Below are 20,108 nucleotides of genomic sequence, written 5' to 3'. Positions count from 1 at the left end.
TCTGTGTGAAGCTCAATAACCATTCACACAAAGCCCGCGCTGATTGGCTGGAGGACCAGAGTACTTCCGGTCATCCTACCCTTCCCATTGGTCAATGCCTCAGCAGGAAGCTCAGGGTTGAACTGTCCCTTGCACATGCGCAATCTCTCCTCTTCCGCGGACATGCTCAGCCCCGGGCCGGGGGGAGGGGAAATCACAAAGAGTATTCTTGTTCTGGCCGCAGCTGGTTGCCTGGAAACCTTGTCTCGAGGAGGAAGAATGAGTGGGGCGGAGGAAGGTTGTTGACCAATGGGAAGAGTTGGTGAACCGGAAGGACTCTTTTCCACCATCCAGTGAGCAAAACTGGGGCCTCACACAGCTGAAAACTTCCTCCTGTCTCCAACATCTGTGAGTAAAACACTTTATTTTCTCCCCCTTTCCATTTCTTTTCTCATTCTGACCTTCAATTGGTCACTTGCAGCAACTGAAGGGAAAGGAAGTGAATCCAGGGAGAGTGCAGACTCTGGAAAGCTTGGCCCAGGTCTCTCTCTCTCTCTTAAAGACATTGACATCCTTTGCTCCCTCAGCTTGACACATTTATTTGTCTGGCTAAAAGGTTGGTCTCTTTCCCAATGTTCACAATTAAAGGGCTGGTTTCTCCAGGTGATGGCTGACATTTAAGGGGACAGTAAATTAATATCAGACAGAGATATGTCTCGTGTTGTTATATGGTACAGATTAGATATATTATTTATGGTTCTGTAAGAAAGTAAATCCAGTCATCTCTTCCCTTGGAGGGTTATTAGCCTCGATTTCTCTTCCACAGGGACCAGTGGGGTGTGGGGGGTCATTGAATATATTCACGGATGAGTTGGACAGATTTTTAATAAATTGTTAAGTTTTAAATAATTTTCAAACAATGAATGCAACAGAGTAACAGAAAAAAATTGTGGCAAATGGGCACAAAGCGGAATAGGAGATATTGCCAACATCAATCCAAGCAACACATTGCAGAATTAATTTGGAACAGGATATTTGAGGGACCAGAGCCTCGAGATGAAATGCCAGATCAATTGAAGAACCAGTTAACGGGTTAGAGTAGTGAGTGGGGACTTCCGGGTGCGGCGATGACCAGCTGAGTCGCATGTTTCGGCAGCTTCCTGTGAAACGGACTTTTGGCCTCTTGATAGGAGCCCCAACGGCAATTTTGACGGCTAAAAACACTGTGCGGTAAACCAGAAGGGAATCCCCCCTGGATATGGATGGAAAAAGGAGGAGAGAGTGGCCACATTGCAGTGGATCCTTTAGAACAGCGGCAAGGAAGGCAAGCAAAAACCAAGATGGCGTCGGAAGGTGGCAGTTTAACATGGGGCCCTGAACAACAAGAGTTCTTGAAATGCTGTGTGGAAGAGATCAAAAAGGAAATGAAGAAAGAGCTGTTGGCCCCGATATTACAGGCGATCGAAGGGCTAAAGGAGGAACAAAAGACCCAGGAGCGGGAGCTTCGGGTCGTGAAGGCAAAGGCAGCCGAGAATGAGGACGATATACAGGGCCTGGTGGTGAAGACGGAGATGCAGGAGGCACATCAGAAACGATGTGTGGAAAGGTTGGAGGCACTGGAAAACAACGCAAGGAGGAACAACCTGAGGATTCTTGGTCTTCCTGAAGGTGTGGAGGGAGCGGACGTCGGGGCATATGTGAGCACGATGCTGCACTCGTTAATGGGAGCGGAGGCCCCGGCGGGTCCGTTGGAGGTGGAGGGAGCATACCGAGTGATGGCGCGAGGACCGAGAGCAGGAGAAATTCCCAGAGCCATAGTGGTGAGATTCCTCCGTTTTAAGGATAGAGAAATGGTCCTTAGATGGGCGAAGAAAACTCGGAGCAGTAAATGGGAGAACGCGGTGATCCGCGTTTATCAAGACTGGAGTGCGGAGGTGGCGAGAAGGAGGGCGAGCTTTAATCGGGCCAAGGCGGTGCTTCATAAAAAGAAGATAAAATTTGGAATGCTGCAACCGGCAAGACTGTGGGTCACATATCGAGGGAGGCACCACTACTTAGAGACGGCGGATGAAGCGTGGACTTTTATTGTGGAAGAAAAACTGGAATGAGCGGGTTATTAAAAAGAACGTTCAAACAAAGTGGTGGGGCGAATGTGGGGGGCAAAGAGGGGTTTTATGTACTAATCCTGCGATGTGGTAACTTTTCTCTCTCCCACAGGTGGTGATGGGGGGAGGAGGGGAGGTGGAGGAGATGGGGCGTTGGCCATTGGGGGCGGGGCCAAGGGAGAAGCGCGGGCTTGGTTCCCGCGCTATGATAATCATGGCGGGAATAGAGAAGCAGGAAGGAGGGGGCGTCGCACGGTGCAAGCCGAGGTCACGGGGGGAAGCCGAGGTCAGCCAGAGTTTGCTGACTTCTGGGAGCAACATGTGGGGAGTAATTACGCTAGCGGGGGATCTAGCGGGGGCGGTGGGAGGGGGGAATTACTGGGTTGCTGCTGCTGTGGAGAGGGGGGAGCTGGTATGGGAGAGGATGGGCGGGGGGGCACCGCCTGGGGAAGATACAGCTGCGTGGGAACCGGGTGAGGAGCTGGAAAAAGGTGATGGCTAATCGACAAGGGGGGGGGGTAGGAAGCCCCCCAACTCGGCTGATCACGTGGAACGTGAGAGGGCTGAACGGGCCGATAAAGAGGGCACGGGTACTCGCACACCTTAAGAAACTTAAGGCAGATGTGGTTATGTTACAGGAAACGCACCTGAAACTGATAGACCAGGTTAGGCTACGCAAAGGATGGGTGGGGCAGGTGTTCCATTCGGGGCTAGATGCGAAAAACGGGGGGTGGCTATATTAGTGGGGAAGCGGGTAATGTTCGAGGCAAAGACTATAGTGGCGGATAACGGGGGCAGATACGTGATGGTGAGTGGCAAACTACAGGGGGAGACGGTGGTTTTGGTAAACGTATATGCCCCGAACTGGGATGATGCCAATTTTATGAGGCGGATGCTAGGACGCATTCCGGACCTAGAGATGGGAAAGCTGATAATGGGGGGAGATTTTAATACGGTGTTGGAACCAGGGCTGGATAGGTCGAAGTCCAGGACTGGAAGGAGGCCGGCAGCAGCCAAGGTACTTAAAGATTTTATGGAGCAGATGGGAGGTGTAGACCCGTGGAGATTTAGCAGACCTAGGAGTAAGGAGTTCTCGTTTTTCTCCTATGTCCATAAAGTCTACTCGCGAATAGACTTTTTTGTGCTGGGGAGGGCATTGATCCCGAAGGTGAGGGGAACGGAGTATACGGCTATAGCCATTTCGGATCACGCTCCACACTGGGTGGACTTGGAGATAGGGGAGGAAACAGGAGGGCGCCCACCTGGAGAATGGACATGGGACTAATGGCAGATGAGGGGGTGTGTCTAAGGGTGAGGGGGTGCATTGAAAAGTACTTGGAACTCAATGATAATGGGGAGGTCCAGGTGGGAGTGGTCTGGGAGGCGTTGAAGGCGGTGGTTAGAGGGGAGCTGATATCAATAAGGGCACATAAAGGGAAGCAGGAGAGTAAGGAATGGGAGCAGTTGCTGCAAGAACTTTTGAGGGTGGACAGACAATATGCGGAAGCACCGGAGGAGAGACTGTACAGGGAAAGGCAAAGGCTACATGTAGAATTTGACTTGCTGACTACAGGCACTGCAGAGGCACAATGGAGGAAGGCACAGGGTGTACAGTACGAATATGGGGAGAAGGCGAGCAGGTTGCTGGCACACCAATTGAGGAAAAGGGGAGCAGCGAGGGAAATAGGGGGAGTGAGGGATGAGGAAGGAGAGATGGAGCGGGGAGCGGAGAGAGTGAATGGAGTGTTCAAGACATTTTATAAAAAATTATATGAAGCTCAACCCCCGGATGGGAGGGAGAGAATGATGGGCTTCTTGGATCGGCTGGAATTTCCCAAGGTGGAAGAGCAGGAAAGGGTGGGACTGGGAGCACAGATCGAGGTAGAAGAAGTGGTGAAAGGAATTAGGAGCATGCAGGCGGGAAAGGCCCCGGGACCGGATGGATTCCCAGTCGAATTCTATAGAAAATATGTGGACTTGCTCGCCCCGGTACTGACGAGGACCTTTAATGAGGCAAAGGAAAGGGGATAACTGCCCCCGACTATGTCTGAAGCAACGATATCGCTTCTCTTAAAGAAGGAAAAGGACCCGCTACAATGCGGGTCCTATAGACCTATTTCCCTCCTAAATGTAGATGCCAAGGTCCTGTCCAAGGTAATGGCAATGAGAATAGAGGAATGTGTCCCGGGGGTGGTCCACGAGGACCAAACTGGGTTTGTGAAGGGGAGACAGCTGAACACGAATATACGGAGGTTGTTAGGGGTAATGATGATGGCCCCACCAGAGGGAGAAACGGAGATAGTAGTGGCGATGGATGCCGAGAAAGCATTTGATAGAGTGGAGTGGGATTATTTGTGGGGGGTGTTGAGGAGATTTGGTTTTGGAGAGGGGTATGTTAGATGGGTGCAGCTGTTGTATAGGGCCCCAGTGGCGAGCGTGGTCACGAATGGACGGGGATCTGCATATTTTCGGCTCCATAGAGGGACAAGGCAGGGATATGCCCTCTGTCCCCATTATTGTTTGCACTGGCGCTAGAGCCCCTGGCGATAGCGTTGAGGGGTTCCAAGAAGTGGAGGGGAGTACTTAGGGGAGGAGAAGATCAACGGGTATCTTTGTATGCGGACGATTTGCTACTATACGTGGCGGACCCGGCGGAGGGGATGCCAGAAATAATGCGGATACTTGGGGAGTTTGGGGATTTTTCAGGGTATAAATTGAACATGGGGAAAAGTGAGTTGTTTGTGGTGCATCCAGGGGAGCAGAGTAGAGAAATAGAGGACCTACCATTGAGGAAGGTAACAAGGGACTTTCGTTACCTGGGGATCCAGATAGCTAAGAATTGGGGCACATTGCATAGGTTAAATTTAACGCGGTTGGTGGAACAGATGGAGGAGGATTTCAAGAGATGGGATATGGTATCCCTGTCAATGGCAGGGAGGGTGCAGGCGGTTAAGATGGTGGTCCTCCCTAGATTCCTCTTTGTGTTTCAGTGCCTCCCGGTGGTGATCACGAAGGCTTTTTTTAAAAGGATTGAAAAGAGCATCATGGGTTTTGTGTGGGCCGGGAAGACCCCGAGAGTGAGGAAGGGATTCTTACAGCGTAGCAGGGATGGGGGGGGCTGGCACTACCGAGCCTAAGTGAGTATTATTGGGCCGCTAATATTTCAATGGTGAGTAAGTGGATGGGAGAGGAGGAGGGAGCGGCGTGGAAGAGATTAGAGAGGGCGTCCTGTAGGGGGACTAGCCTACAGGCTATGGTGACAGCCCCATTGCCGTTCTCACCGAGGAACTACACCACAAGCCCGGTGGTGGTGGCTACACTGAAGATTTGGGGACAGTGGAGACGGCATAGGGGAAAGACTGGAGCCTTGGGGGGGGTCCCCGATAAGAAACAACCATAGGTTTGCCCCGGGGGGAATGGATGGGGGATATGGAATGTGGCAAAGAGCAGGAATAACGCAACTGAAAGATCTGTTTGTGGATGGGAAGTTCGCGAGTCTGGGAGCGCTGACCGAGAAATATGGGTTGCCCCAAGGGAATGCATTCAGGTATATGCAACTGAGGGCTTTTGCGAGGCAGCAGGTGAGGGAATTCCCGCAGCTCCCGACACAAGAGGTGCAGGACAGAGTGATCTCAAAGACATGGGTGGGGGATGGTAAGGTGTCAGATATATATAGGGAAATGAGGGACGAAGGGGAGACTATGGTAGATGAACTAAAAGGGAAATGGGAAGAAGAGCTGGGGGAGGAGATCGAGGAGGGGCTGTGGGCAGATGCCCTAAGCAGGGTAAACTCGTCGTCCTCGTGTGCCAGGCTAAGCCTGATTCAGTTTAAGGTATTACACAGGGCACATATGACTGGAGCACGGCCCAGTAAATTTTTTGGGGTGGAGGATAGGTGTGCAAGGTGCTCGAGAAGCCCAGCGAATCATACCCATATGTTTTGGTCATGCCCGGCACGACAGGGGTTTTGGATGGGGGTGACAAAGGTGCTTTCAAAAGTAGTAGGAGTCCGGGTCGAACCAAGCTGGGGGTTGGCTATATTTGGGGTTGCACAAGAGCCGGGAGTGCAGGAGGCGAGAGAGGCCGATGTTTTGGCCTTTGCGTCCCTAGTAGCCCGGCGCAGGATATTGCTAATGTGGAAAGAAGCCAAGCCCCCGGGGGTGGAGACCTGGATAAATGACATGGCGGGGTTTATAAAGCTAGAGCGGATTAAGTTTGTCCTAAGGGGGGTCGGCTCAAGGGTTCACCAGGCGGTGGCAACCGTTCGTCGAATACCTCGCAGAAAGATAGACGGAATGGGAAAAAGAAGGCAGCAGCAGCAGCCCAGGATCGGGGGGGGGGGAGGGGTGGGGGGGGGAGGAGGAACCAGAAGGACTCTCAGGGTTGTTAATATATACTGTGTAGTATGTATAGGTCGTTGCTACAGATAATTATATATTGGACTGTTAAATTATATTTTTGGAGAGTGTTACTTGTGACAAGGCAGTTGCCAATTAGGGCTAGTTTTCATTTTTGTTATTTATTATTTATTCATTTTTTGTTTATAAAATAGGTCATTGTTATTTGTGTTGTTATAATATTGTGTAAAGGATGCGCAATGTACTGTGTTGGTTGACCAAAAATTTTCAATAAAATATTTAATAAAAAAAAAAGAGCAGTGAGTGGGGAAAGAGGGTAAGATTATATAACAATTCAGTTTGTAAACCCAAAAATATCACCAACAGACAAACAGCATAATAAAATTAAAATGAATAACACAACATAGATGACATAGAACTCCTGTAGTGCAGAAGGCTATTCGCCCCTTCGCATCTGCACTGAGCCTCAGAAAGAGCATTTCACTGAAGCCCACTCCCCATCCAATCCTCTTAACCCGGTGCATTGAACATGGTCAACTCACCTAACATACACATCTTGGATACTAAGGGGCAAATTAGCATGACCAATCCACTTTTGCTGCACATCTTTGGACAGTGGGAGGAAACTAGAGCACCCGGAGGAAACACACAAAGACACAAGGAGAATACACAAACTCCATACAGACAGCTACCCAAGGCTGGATTTGAACCTGGGTCCCTGGCGCTGAGGTAGCAGTACTAACCACTGTGCCCTACTCCCGGCCTAAGTTAAATTGAATTCACTCATGGGAAGTCCAGAAGGAGCAAGTCAGTCAAATTGGAGCCTATGTATTTGAGATATGAGTCCCATACTTTATCCAATGCATCAGACTCAGAATGAATTACAGACATTAAAAATTGCATGGAGATGCATTCCATAATCAGCCTATGCTGGTTTTGGATCGAGGGAGAACTGACTGGTCTGCTTCTGTATTGAGCCAAATGAATGTTGGTTCCATCCTAACCCAATCCCTTAAAAACCTAAGACGAGAGACCAATTGATGAAGCCTGATTTTCAGGAGACCATACCCTCCCTGAGCTCCTGGTGATTGGAGCTCAACAAACTTGAGGCAAGGTTTCTTTTTGTTCCAGGTAGAGTCATAGATATTTACAGCATGGAAACAGGCCTTTCGGCCCCGCTTGTCCATGCCGCCCAGTCTCTATCACTAAACTAGTCCCACTTGCCAGCATTTGGCCCATATCCCTCTATACCAAGCCTGCCCATGTAACTGTCTAACTGCTTGTTAAAGGACAAAATTGTACCCGCCTCTACCACTGACTCTGGCAGCCCAGTCAAGATGTTCACCACCCTCTGTGTGAAGAAACTTCTCCTCTGGTCTCTTTTGTATCTCTCTTCTCTCATCTTAAACCTATGCCCTCTAGTTCTAGACTCCTCTACATTAGGGAAAAGATGTTGACTATATACCTTATTTATGTCCCAGCCTATCCATGTGCGGTCTTACCAATGTCTTGTCCAACTTCAATAAGACATCCCAACTCCTGTATTCAATATTCTAACCAATAAAACTGAGCATACTGAATGTCTTCTTCACCATCCTGTCCACCTGCGACTCCGCCTACAAGGAGCTATGAACCTGTACTCCTGGATATCTTTGTTCTGTAACTCTCCCCAACTCCCTACCATTAACTGAGTAGGTCCTGTCCTGATTTGTTTAATTCCCCTAACGACTCTGGTTGACAGCAGTATAGGCAGCATCTGCAGAGGGTACAACAGTCTGGGCAACACATTCATTTTAATGAAGGCGATCCTCCCTCGCCATGAAATCGGAAGAGCCGACCACCGGGCAAGGTCCCACCTAATAGTCATCATCAGCTGTGGAAAGTTGGCCCCACATAGCTGTCTGAAAGAGGGGGGGGGGGCCATTGACATTCCCTGGATTTTAAATGGCGTGGGGGGGCATCTGAGGGGAAGATAGCCAGAGGAGGGAGCTGACCCCTCAACCCCTCCCACCGGCATGGGCTCAGACTCAGTAAAATTGATCTCGATACGAGAGAAGTCACTAAATCTATCCACTACTCCAATAATGTCTGGGACTGAAACACTGGGTTCAACACAAACAGCAGCCCGTCATCTGCACACAGAGTGATCTTGTTCTGCCTCACTCCACCCCTCGGAGGATATTAGATCAGATCCTCTGGCAAGGGCTCAATGGCCAACGCAAACAGCAAGGAGGACAGAGGGCAGCCCAGTCTAGTCCCTCTCTGAAGCTCAAAATTCAACATCTTATACCATTGGTAAGCACCGCCGCTGCCGGTCTGTGATGTAACAATTGAATCCACTCAATATAATCCTCACCCAACCTGAAGCCTCGCAGTGGATACACCAGATAATTCCACTCAACTCAAGCAAAAACTTTCTCTGCATTGAAGGAGATCACCAGCCCATCCAATGCATATTTATGAAAAGCCTGAATCACATTCAGCAACCTTCCAACATTGTTACTGGAAAATCTTCCCCTTATAAACCCAGTCTGGTCCTCCCGCACGATTGTCAGAAGGATGTCCTCCAGCCTTATCGCCAAAACTTAAGATCGCAGTTTCAAGTCCACGTTCAAAAGAGAGATTGGCCAATAAGAGGCCCACTCCTCTGAGTCCTTGCCCACCTTCAGAATCCAAGAGATATTCACCTCACGAAGAGTCGGTGGCAGCATCCCCAAGTCAAAAGAGTAACAACACATATCTACCAATGGGTCCAACACAAATCCTCAGTCCACTGATAAAAGTCACACCCACAGCCATCATCGGTCCCGGGGCTTTACCCGGCTGCATCTCCTTCTTGGCCTTTGATACCTGTTCCCTAGAAATAATATAATAATCTTTTATTGTCACAAGTAGGCTTGCATTAACACTGCAATTAAAAGCCCCAAGTCGCCACATTCAGGCGCCTGTTTGGGTCACAGAGGGAGAATTCAGAATTCTTAGCCGGTACAGGAATTGAACCCGCGCTGCTGGCCTTGTTCTGCATTACAAACCAGCTGTCTCATGAAGATTTTCTGAGGCCTCCAGAAGCTTCAGGGAAGAGAAAGAATGCTCCACACCCATCAACACATCACCAGACTGCTGAGACTTGTGTAATCCTGCATAGAATTCCCCAAATCCCTGTTTATCTCCTCCGTCTTCATGACCCTTTTCCATCCCCCAAGCCACACAGAGGGATTCGCTCTAAAGTCGGCCTTTTTCTTTGTCAAACAGGCCATGTATTTGCTCGGCTTATTCCCAAACTCGAAAACTTCGACCTCACAAACGTTCAACTTTTCTCGGCCTGCTGAGTAAACAGGGAGCCCAAAACCACTCTTGCTGCGTTAACCTCCTTCAGCAATAGCTTACTAGGAAGCTTCTTATAATTCTCCTCATCTTCGCCAAACAAACCTCCAGACGCCGCTGGTTCTCCAGCATCCTGCACCTTTTATTAGCAGTGTAAGAAATGACCAGCCCTGAGCATAAACTTTACACGTATCCCACAAAATGGAGCGGGGAAATCCCAGGGGTCGAGTTAACCAAAAGGAGGAACTCAAACTCTTCCCGAAAGTGCAGAAAAATGAACTCGGGGAGGCTCCAAACCTCCACATTCTCGACCTGGGGGTGAGCCCTTTAGCAGAAACTCCAGACAAACGGGGGAAGGTCTGCGATTACGATGCTCCCTGTGGTGCAAGTGGACACCAGGTGTAGGATCGTCCTCGGCACAAAAAGGTTGTTGATTCTAGTCTGACATTGCTGTGGGGCTGGAAAGAAGGTAAAATCTCTGCTCCTCGGGTACGAAGTTCGCTAAACATCCATATAACCCACCTCCTCACTGTTATGACCCCAGACTAGACCCCAATAGTGGCTCGGATACTGGACACAAACCCCAATATTTTATTTGTGTTTTGTAAGACTGTGAGGAAAGGATACCTCACTCCAGGAGTGATTTCACAAAAAATAGGGCTGTGCTATATGAAAACAAACTTTATTACTGGCACAATATTAAAATAAGTTTAAGATCACACCAGAAAACAGCTGACAATTAGCCCTTAAACGATGCTAATCAATACAGTGAATACAGTAACCCTTAACTGCTACCTTTATTCCCACTCAAACAACAAAAACACCATCTCAGCTCTCAATCCACCGTTAAACACAGTTAGCCCTCAGCAATACATGCTTTACACAGATGTTCTTTGAAAAAGAGAGATCTTGTGTCACCACTTGAAAGACAAGATCTGAATCCTGTCAGAACCATGAAGAAACCTGGGAAGCTGTTTCAGCTTGTTTCAGCTCGCCTTCGAATGACACTCTTCTGAACTGCTTGGAAAGAACCTGCCAATCTAGCTGCAAACATATATTTTCAACTGAGCTTAGATGCTTGACCTCTGCTCACATCTTGAACTAATTCTCAACTAAAACACTGCTTTGCTGCAAAAAGCCTGAAACAGTGGCTCCTCCCAGTACTGACACCATCTTACCAAGCTGAAATCGAATTAACTCCACAGGGAATCCCCTTCATCCAAACAACATTCCATTAGCCCACACTTTTTACGATGCTTTAATTACACCTCTGGCTGCAAAACTCGGTTGTCCTTCAAAAAGAATAAATTTAGAGTACCCAATTCTTTTTTTTCCAATTAAGGGGCAACTTAGCGTGGCCAATTCACCGACCCTGCACATTGTTTTACATTGTGGGGTGAGACCCATGCAGACACAGGGAGAATGTGCAGACTCCACATGGACAGTGACCCGGGGCCAGGATCGAACCCAGGTCCTCGGCACTGAGGGGCAGCAGTGCTAATCACCGCCACCATGCTGCCCCCGGCAATGAATTCAAAGACAATGTGGTGAAGCTTTGGAATTCTCTACCCCAGAGGACTGTGGAGCCTCAGTCTTCAAGTATTTTTAGACCGAGAGGGATAGGTTTCTCGATATTGAAGATATTGAGGGATATGGGGGAATAGTGTGGAAAACTGGTGCTGAGGTAGATCGGCCAATGATCTCATTGAATGGTCGAGTAGGCTTGATGGGCTGAATGGCCAACTGCAGCTCCTATTTGTTGTGGTCTCTGTGTCCAGGACAGGAAGCAGTGAGCATGGATCTGTCAATCAGCCTGAATCAGCATCTTCAGGAGAATTGGGAGGGTGAATATTAGATACAGCAGAGTGAGAATGGAGGGAGAGTGTGTGGGATGGAGATTTACAGCTTTTGGGGAATGAGAGAGGAAAGAATGTTTCATAGAAATTAAAATAATCTGTTCTGAATTTCTATCCTGGACTGACTGATGTCTTTTGTAAACTCCAAAGGAAAGGATTTACAGACAGAAATCTCAAACATCACGTCTGGATCTGACAGAGTCACTCGGTTCATCGGCCATTACATCGGGAAGGAGGAATGTTTGCCCGACCTGTTGACTTCAACAAAGTTTAAACAGCAGTGTGACTGGAAAAGCACCGAGACACACACACACCCGAGTGAGAGTGTTCCAGAGCACTGACTGTGGAAAGAGCTTTAACCAGTTACACAGCCTGAAAAATCATCTCACAATTTGCAGCGGGGAGAGACCGTACACGTGTTCTGTGTGTGGACAACGCTTCAACTGACCTGACCTGGAGAGACACGAGGAGACCCAAAACATGGAGAAACCGTGGAAATGTGGGGACTGTGGGAAGGGATACAGATCCCCATCTGTGCTGGAAGTTCACCGACGCAGTCACACTGGAGAGAGGCCATTCACCTGCTCTCAGTGTGGGAAGGGATTCACTGAGTTATCCAATTTGAGGAAACACCAGCGAGTTCACACTGGGGTGAGGCCATTCACCTGCTCTCAGTGTGAGAAGGTGTTCACTCGGTTGGACAGCCTGAAGTCACACCAGCGAATTCACACTGGGGAGAGACCGTTCACCTGCTCGCCGTGTGGGAGAGAATTCACTGCGTTATCCAATCTGAAGAAACACCAGCGAGTTCACACTGGGGAGAGGCCGTTCACCTGCTCCCAGTGTGGGAAGGGATTCACTCAGTCAAGCAGCCTGCAGACACACCAGCGAATTCACACTGGGCAGAGGCCGTTCACCTGCTCCCAGTGTGGGAAGGGATTCATTCAGTCAAGCAGCCTGCAGACACACCAGCGAGTTCACACTGGGGAGAAGCCGTTCACCTGCTCTCAGTGTGGGAAGGGATTCACTACTTCATCGAGCCTGCTGAAACACCTGCGAGTTCACACTGGGGAGAAGCCGTTCAACTGCTCTCAGTGTGGGAAGGGATTCACTTACTTCTCCAACCTGCGGAGACACCAGCGAGTTCACACTGGGGAGAGGCCGTTCACCTGCTCTCAGTGTGGGAAGCGATTCATTCGCTTATCCAGCCTGCAGAGTCACCAGCGAGTTCACACTGGAGAGAAGCCGTTCACCTGCTCTCAGTGTGGGAAGGGATTCTGTGTTTCCTCGTCCCTGCTGAGACACCAACAAGTTCACAATTGATTACAGTGATGGATTTTGCTGTTATTGTTTCTGCTTCAATTACATCCAGGGCTGCATTTTGTTCTCTCTTCTCTTTCTCTCTCGGGGATTCTGAGACAGGGAAAGTGATGCAACCGTGGCGAACAAGAAATATTAACAATTCCATTAGATCAAAGGAAGAGGATCATAAAGTGGCCCAAATAGTAGTAAGCCTGAGGATTGGGAACTTGTTTTAGAATTCAGCAAAGGAGGACCAAGAAACTGATAAAAGAGAAAATAGAACCTGGACTTGCACAAACTGATCATGGGAGGGGACTTTAATACAGTTATTGATCCCGGCCTGGATCGATCATGCTTGAAAACGGGCAGGGTGCCAGCAATGGCAAAGGAACTGAAAGGGTTCATGGAGCAGATGGGGTGGGGTGGATCCATGGAGATTTAGGCAGCCGAGGGTGAAGGAGTTTCCTTTCTACTCCCACGTACATAAGGTATACTCTCAGATCGATTTCTTTGTTTTGGGTAGGGCCTTGCTGGCAGGGGTGGTGGACACTGGGTATTCGGTGATTACGATCTCGGACCATGCTCCACACTGGGTTGACCTGCAGGTGAGTAAAGATAACAATTAGCGCCCGCAATGGAGGTTGGATGTCGGGCTGTTGGCGGACGAAGCTGTGTGCGAGAGGCTGAGGAAATGCATGCTGCATTACCCGCAGGTAAATGATTCAGGGGAGGTCTCAGCAGCGGTGGTCTGGGAAGCGCTGAAGGCAGTGGTGAGAGGAGAGCTGATCTCGATCCGGGCTCACAGGGACAGGGCAGAGACGGACCGACTAGTAAAAGAGATTCTACAAGTCGACAGGAGGTACGCGGAGACTCCAGAGAGAGGGCATTTAAGGGAACGGCGGAGGCTACAGGCGGAGTTTGGCTTGTTAACCACAGGGAGGGCAGTGGAATAGCTCAAAGGCGAGGGGGGCGATATACGAGCATGGTGGGAAGGCCAGCAGGATGCTTGCACAGCAGCTTAGAAAGCGGGAGGCAGGTAGGGAAATAGGGAAAGTTAGCGTCGGGGATGGAAACTTAGTTGGGGACTCGGTAGGGGTTGTAAGACGCTTCGGGATTTTTACAGCAGGTTGTACAGGTCAGAACCCCCTGCGGGGCCGGAGGGGATGAGGCACTTCCTGGAGGGGCTGACTTTCCCGAAGGTGGACCGGGTGCTGGTAGTAGGACAGGGAACCCCGATCAGGTTGGAAGAGATAGTGGAGGGTCTGAAGGCCATGCTGCCGGGTAAGGCCCGGGATCGGACGGGTACCCAGCGGAGTTCTATAAAATGTTCTCCGGGATATTGGGACCGGTGCTGATGAAGGTGTTTATCGAGGCAAGGGAGAGGGAGGTTCTGCCCCAGATGGTGTCACAGGCCACAATTTCGCTTATCCTGAATCGGGACAAGGACCCGGAGCTATGTGGGTCCTACGGGCTGATTTCCCTGTTGAACGTAGATGCCAAACTGCTGGCCAAAATTTTGTCCTCCAGGATTGAGGATTGTGTACCGGACATCATTGTGGAGGATCAGACGGGGTTTGTTAAGGGCAGGCAGCTGGTGGCCAATGTAAGAAAGCTGTTAAATGTGATCATGGTGCCCCCGGAAAGTAGGGAGGTGGAGGTAGTGGTCGCAATGGATGTGGAGAAAGCTTTTGACGGGTTGAGTGGGATTATTTTTGGGAGGTCCTGGGGTGGTTTGGATTTGGGAGGGGCTTTATTGACTGGGTCAGGTTGCTGTACCAGGCTCCTGTGGCAAGTGTATGGACAAACAGGACGACTTCGGAATATTTCAGGCTACACCGGGGGACGAGACCGGGATGTCCCCTCTCCCCACTGCTGTTTGCACTGGCTATAGAGCCACTGGCAATTGCTCTGAGGACTTCAAGGGGCTGGAAGGGGCTCGTCCAGGGGAGGGGGGAGCACAGAGTCTCGCTGTATGCGGACGACCTGCTTTTGTACGTTTCGAATCCAATTGAGGGGATGGAAGAAATTATGGGAATTTTAGGGGAATTCGGCTGCTTTTCGGGGTACAAACTTAATATGGGGAAGAGCGAGATGTTTGTAGTCCAGGAGAGGCGACTGGGGGAACTGCCGTTTAGAGTGGTAGGGGGACAGTTTCAGGTACCTAGGTATCCAGGTGGCGAGGGATTGGGACCGGCTACACAAATTGAACTTGGCCGGTTGGTGGATCAGATGAAAGATGACTTCCGGAGATGGAATGCACTCCAGTTGTCTCTGGCGGGCAGAGTCCAAGCGGTGAAAATGACGGTCCTCCCGAGATTCCTGTTTGTTTTTCAATGTCTCCCCATCTTCATCCCGCGGTCCTTTTTTAAGTGTGTCAATATAGTTAGAGCGGGCTTTGTATGGGGGGACAAGTCCCTGCGAGTGAGGAGGGTAATGCTGGAGCGGAGTCGGGGTCAGGGCGGGCTGGCGCTGCTGAACTTTAGCAACTATTACTGGGCGGCTAACATAGCCATGATTAGGAAGTGGCTGGTGGAAGGTGGGGGGGTCGGCATGGGTGCGTATGGAGGCGGCTTCTTGCATGTGCACATGTCTGGGGGCGCTGGTAACTGCGCCTCTGCTGTTCACGCCGGCATGGTACTCCACCAGCCCCGTGGTGGTGGCGGCCTTGAGAGTCTGGGGGCAGTGGAGGGGACGTGTGGGAGCAGTGGCAGAATCGGTCTTGTCCCCAATCTGTGATAATCACCGGTTTGCCCCGGGGAGGATGGACGGGGGGTTCCGAATTTGGCAGAGAGCGGGGATTGAGAGGATGGGGGACTTGTTTATAGAGGGGAGCTTTCCGAATATGAGGGCGCTGGAGGAGAAGTTTGCATTGGCGGGGGGTAATGAATTTCGATATCTGCAGGTGCGGGACTTTTTGCGGAAGCAGGTACCAACCTTCCCATTCCTGCCGCTAAGGGGGATTCAGGATAGGGTGGTTTCTAGAGGATGGATAGGTGAGGGGAGTGTTTCTTACATTTATAAGGAGCTTATGGGATTAGAGGCGATGCAGACCAAGGAGCTGAAGCGAAAGTGGGAGGAGGAGCTGGGGGGAGAGATCGAGGAGGGCCTTTGGGCGAATGCATCGAGTAGAGTCAACGCAACCGCAACTTGTGCCAGACTCAGCCTGATTCAATTCAAGGTTGTGCACCGGGCTCATATGACAGTGATTCTTTGGGGTGGAGGACAGCTGTGCGAAGTGCGCGGGGGGCCAGTGAACCATGTCCACATGTTCTGGGCATGTCCAAGGCTGAGGGGATTTTGGCTGGGGTTTGCCGACGTCATGTCCAAGGTATTAAATACGAGGGTGGCAATGAGTCCAGAGGTGGCGATTTTCGGGTTGTCGCAGGATCCGGGAATCCAGGAGGAGAAAGAGGCAGACGTTCTGGCCTTTGCTTCCCTGGTGGCCCAGAGGCGGAAAGTACTAGCATGGAGGGACTCGAGGCCCCCGAAGTCAGAGACCTGGCAATCATAGAACATAGAGCATTACAATGCAGCACAGGCCCTTCGGCCCTCGATGTTGCGCCGACCTGTGAAACCAATCTAAAGCCTATCAACACTATTCCCTTATCATCCATATTTTTATCCAATTACTTTTTGAATGCCCTTAATATTGGCGAGTCCACGACTGTTGCAGGCAGGGCATTCCACGCCCCTACTACTCTCTGAGTAACGAACCTACCTCTGACATCTGTCCTATATCTATCTCCCCTCAATTTAAAGCTATGTCCCCTCGTGCAAGCCATCACCATCCGAGGAAAAAGGCTCTCGCTGTCCACCCTTTATAATCCTCTGATCATCTTCTATGCCTCAATTACGTCACCTCTTAACCTTCTTCTCTCTAACGAAAATAGCCTTAAGTCGCTCAGCCTTTCCTCATAAGATCTTCCCTCCATACCAGGCAACATTCTGGTAAATCTCCTCTGCACCCTTTCCAATACTTCCACATCCTTCCTACAATGCGGCGACCAGAACTGCACGCAATACTCCAAATGCGGACACACCAGAGTTTTGTAGAGCTGCAAAATTACCTCATGGCTCCGAAACTCAATTCCTCTACCAATAAAAGCTAACGCCTTCTTGACAACCCTATCAACCTGGGTGGCAACTTTCAGGGATCTATGTACATGGACACCGAGATCTCTCTGCTCATCCACACTGCCAAGAATCTTACCATTAGCCCAGTACTTTGTATTCCTGTTACTCCTTCCAAAATGAATCACCTCACACTTTTCTGCACTTAACTCCATTTGTCACCTCTCAGCCCAGCTCTGCAGCTTATCTATGTCTCTCTGTAACCTGCAACATCCTTCCGCACTGTCCACAACTCCACTGACTTTAGTGTCATCTGCAAATTTACTCACCCATCCTTCTACGCCCTCCTCCAGGTCATTTATAAAAATGAAAAACAGCAGTGACCCCAAAACAGATCCTTGTGGTACACCACTAGTAACTGGACTCCAGGCTGAACATTTCCTATCAACCACCACCCTCTGTCTTCTTACGGCTAGCCAATTTCTGATCCAAACTGCTAAATCACCCTGAATCCCATGCCTACCGTGGGGAACCTTATCAAACGCTTTACTGAAATCCATATACACCACATCAACTGCTTTACCCTCGTCCACCTGTTTGGTCGCCTTCTCAAAGAACTCAATAAGGTTTGTGAGGCACCACCTACCCTTCACAAAACCGTGTTGACTATCCCTAATCAACTTATTCCTTTCTAGATGATTATAAATCCTATCTCTTATAAACCTTTCCAAGACTTTGCCCACAAATGAAGTAAGGCTCATTGGTCTAGTTACCGGGGTTGTCTCTACTCCCCTTCTTGAACAAGGGGACAACATTTGCTATCCTCCAGTCTTCTGGCACTATTCCTGTAGACAGTGACGACATAAAGATCAAAGCCAGCCAGGTGAGGGGTATGGATGGAGAGTCGGGCGGGGGTGCCGCCGGGGGGAGAGCTGGAGGAGGGAGACTGGGGCACGCGGCTGGCCGAAAAAGGGCGATGGCTAGTCGGCGGGATGGGGGGGGTGGTTAACCCCCTGACCAGGCTGATCATGTGGAACGTGAGGGGCCTGTATGGGCTGGTCAAGCGGTCCCGCGTGCTCTCGCATTTGAAGGGGTTGAAGGCGGACGTGGCCATGTTGCAAGCGACGCACTTAAAGCTCGCAGACCAGACGAGGCTAAGGAAAGGATGGGTGTTTCACTCGGGGTTAGACTCCAAGACCAGAGGGGTGGCCATTTTGGTCAGTAAACGAGTGGCGTTTGAGGCGGGGAGCATCGTGGCGGACAAGGGAGGCAGGTATATAATGGTGAGTGGCAAGCTGCGGGGGGCCCGGGTGGTGTTAGTGAATGTATATGCCCCGAACTGGGACGATGCGGACTTTATGAGGTGCGTGTTGGGTAGGATCCTGGACGTGGAGATAAGTCACCTGATTATGGGAGGGGACTTTAATATGGTCTTGGATCCGAGCTTGGATCATTCCAAGTCCAGAACGCGAAAGAGGCTGGCGGCGGCCAGGGCCTTGTGGGAGTTCATGGGCCAGATGGGGGGAGTGGACCCCTGGAGGTTTACGAGGCCAAGGCCGAAGGAGTTTTCCTTTTTCTCCCATGTCCATAAAGTCTATTCGCGAATAGACCTCTTTGTGTTGAGTAGGGCGTTAATCCCGAGCCTGGAGGGGTAGAATACTCGGCCATTGCGGTCTCGGACCATGCCCCGCACTGGGTGGACCTACGACTGGGGGTGGAACGGGGTCAGCGCCCTCTCTGGCGACTGAATGTGGGGCTGCTGGCGGACGAAGAGATGTGCGGGTGGATAAGGAGGAGTATTGAGAATTATGTGGGAGCGAATGACACCGGAGAGGTGAAGGTGGCAGTGGTTTGGGAGGCTCTGAAGGCGGTCATTAGGGGAGAGTTAATCTCATTAGGTCCCATAGAGAGAAGAAGGAGAGGGTGGAGAGGGAGAGACTGGTGGGAGAGATACTCCGCGTAGATGGGAGGTACGCGGAGGCCCCAGAGGGGGGGCTGTTGAACAAGCGCCGGACATTATAGGCGGAGTTTGACTTGCTGACCACTGGGAAGGCGGAGGCGCAGCTGAGGAAAGCGAAGGGGGCAGTTTATGAGTATGGGGAGAAGGCGAGTAGGATGCTGGCGCACCAGCTGCGCAGGAGGGACGCGGCCAGAGAGATTGGGGGAGTGCGGGATAGGGAAGGCAACATGGTGCTGAGCCCAGAGAGGGTTAATGAAGTCTTCAGGGAGTTCCACGGGAAATTATACGAGTCGGTACCCCCCGGGGAGGGGGCAGGGATGAGGCAGTTCATGGACCGGTTGAGGTTCCCAAGGGTGGAAGCAGAGCGGGTGGAGGGACTGGGGGCCCCGATTGAGTTGGAGGAGGTAGTCAGGGTGCTGGCAAGCATGCAGTCGGGCAAGGCCCCGGGCCCGGACGTCTTCCCTGTAGAATTTTATAAAAGTTCTCGGAGCTGCTGAGCCCGCTCCTGCTGAGAACCTTCAATGAGGCAAAGGAGAACGGGACCCTCCCTCCGACAATGTCGCAGGCATTGACCTTGCTCATCCTGAAGAAGGAGAAGGATCCGCTTCAGTGTGGGTCCCACAGGCCGATATCGCTCCTGAATGTAGATGCCAAGCTGTTGGCAAAAGTTCTGGCCACCAGAATAGAGGACGGTGTCCCGGGAGTGATTGGGGAGGACCAGATGGGTTTTGTTAAGGGCAGGCAGCTGAACACGAACGTGAGGAGGCTCCTGAATATCATCATGATGCCCTTGGATGGGGGGGGGAGGGGGGGGGGGGGGTGGTAAGGTGGAGGTGATGGCTGCGATGGACGCGGAGAAGGCCTTTGACAGAGTGGAGTGGGAGTATCTGTGGGAGGCGCTAGGCAGGTTTGGATTCGGGGAGGGATTTACAGGGTGGGTCAAGCTGCTGTACCAGGCCCCTGTAGCGAGTGTGTCCACAAACCGGCTAAGGTCGGAATATTTCAGGCTGCACCGAGGGACGAGACAGGGGTGTCCCCTGTCCCCGTTGCTGTTTGCCCTGGCAATTGAGCCGTTGGTCATTGCGCTCAGGACTTCGAGGGATTGGAGGGGGCTGATGCGGGGAGGGGAGGAGCACCGGGTCTCCCTCTACGC

At 50.9% G+C, this 20,108-nt stretch overlaps 1 protein-coding gene across 1 annotated transcript; it reads left to right on the top strand.

The window, feature by feature from the left end:
• The first annotated feature begins 240 nt into the window (after positions 1-240).
• LOC140420091 (uncharacterized) lies at positions 241-19,750 on the top strand. The gene is made up of 2 exons (XM_072504112.1): positions 241-387; positions 11,773-19,750. Exon 2 carries the CDS (start codon positions 12,103-12,105, stop codon positions 12,943-12,945), a length of 843 nt encoding a protein of 280 aa, XP_072360213.1. The 5' UTR covers positions 241-387; positions 11,773-12,102; the 3' UTR covers positions 12,946-19,750.
• Positions 19,751-20,108: the final 358 nt, after the last annotated feature.

The sequence above is a fragment of the Scyliorhinus torazame genome, chromosome 5 (assembly GCF_047496885.1).
Source record: "Scyliorhinus torazame isolate Kashiwa2021f chromosome 5, sScyTor2.1, whole genome shotgun sequence".
Taxonomy (NCBI): Eukaryota; Metazoa; Chordata; class Chondrichthyes; order Carcharhiniformes; family Scyliorhinidae; genus Scyliorhinus; species Scyliorhinus torazame.
Note: the sequence above shows the minus strand (reverse complement) of the source record. Positions and strands in the feature narration are given on the sequence as shown.

Coding starts and splice junctions, on each gene's coding strand:
- LOC140420091 (XM_072504112.1), top strand. CDS start 12,103: ATGGAGAAACCGTGGAAATGTGGGGACTGTGGGAAGGGATACAGATCC.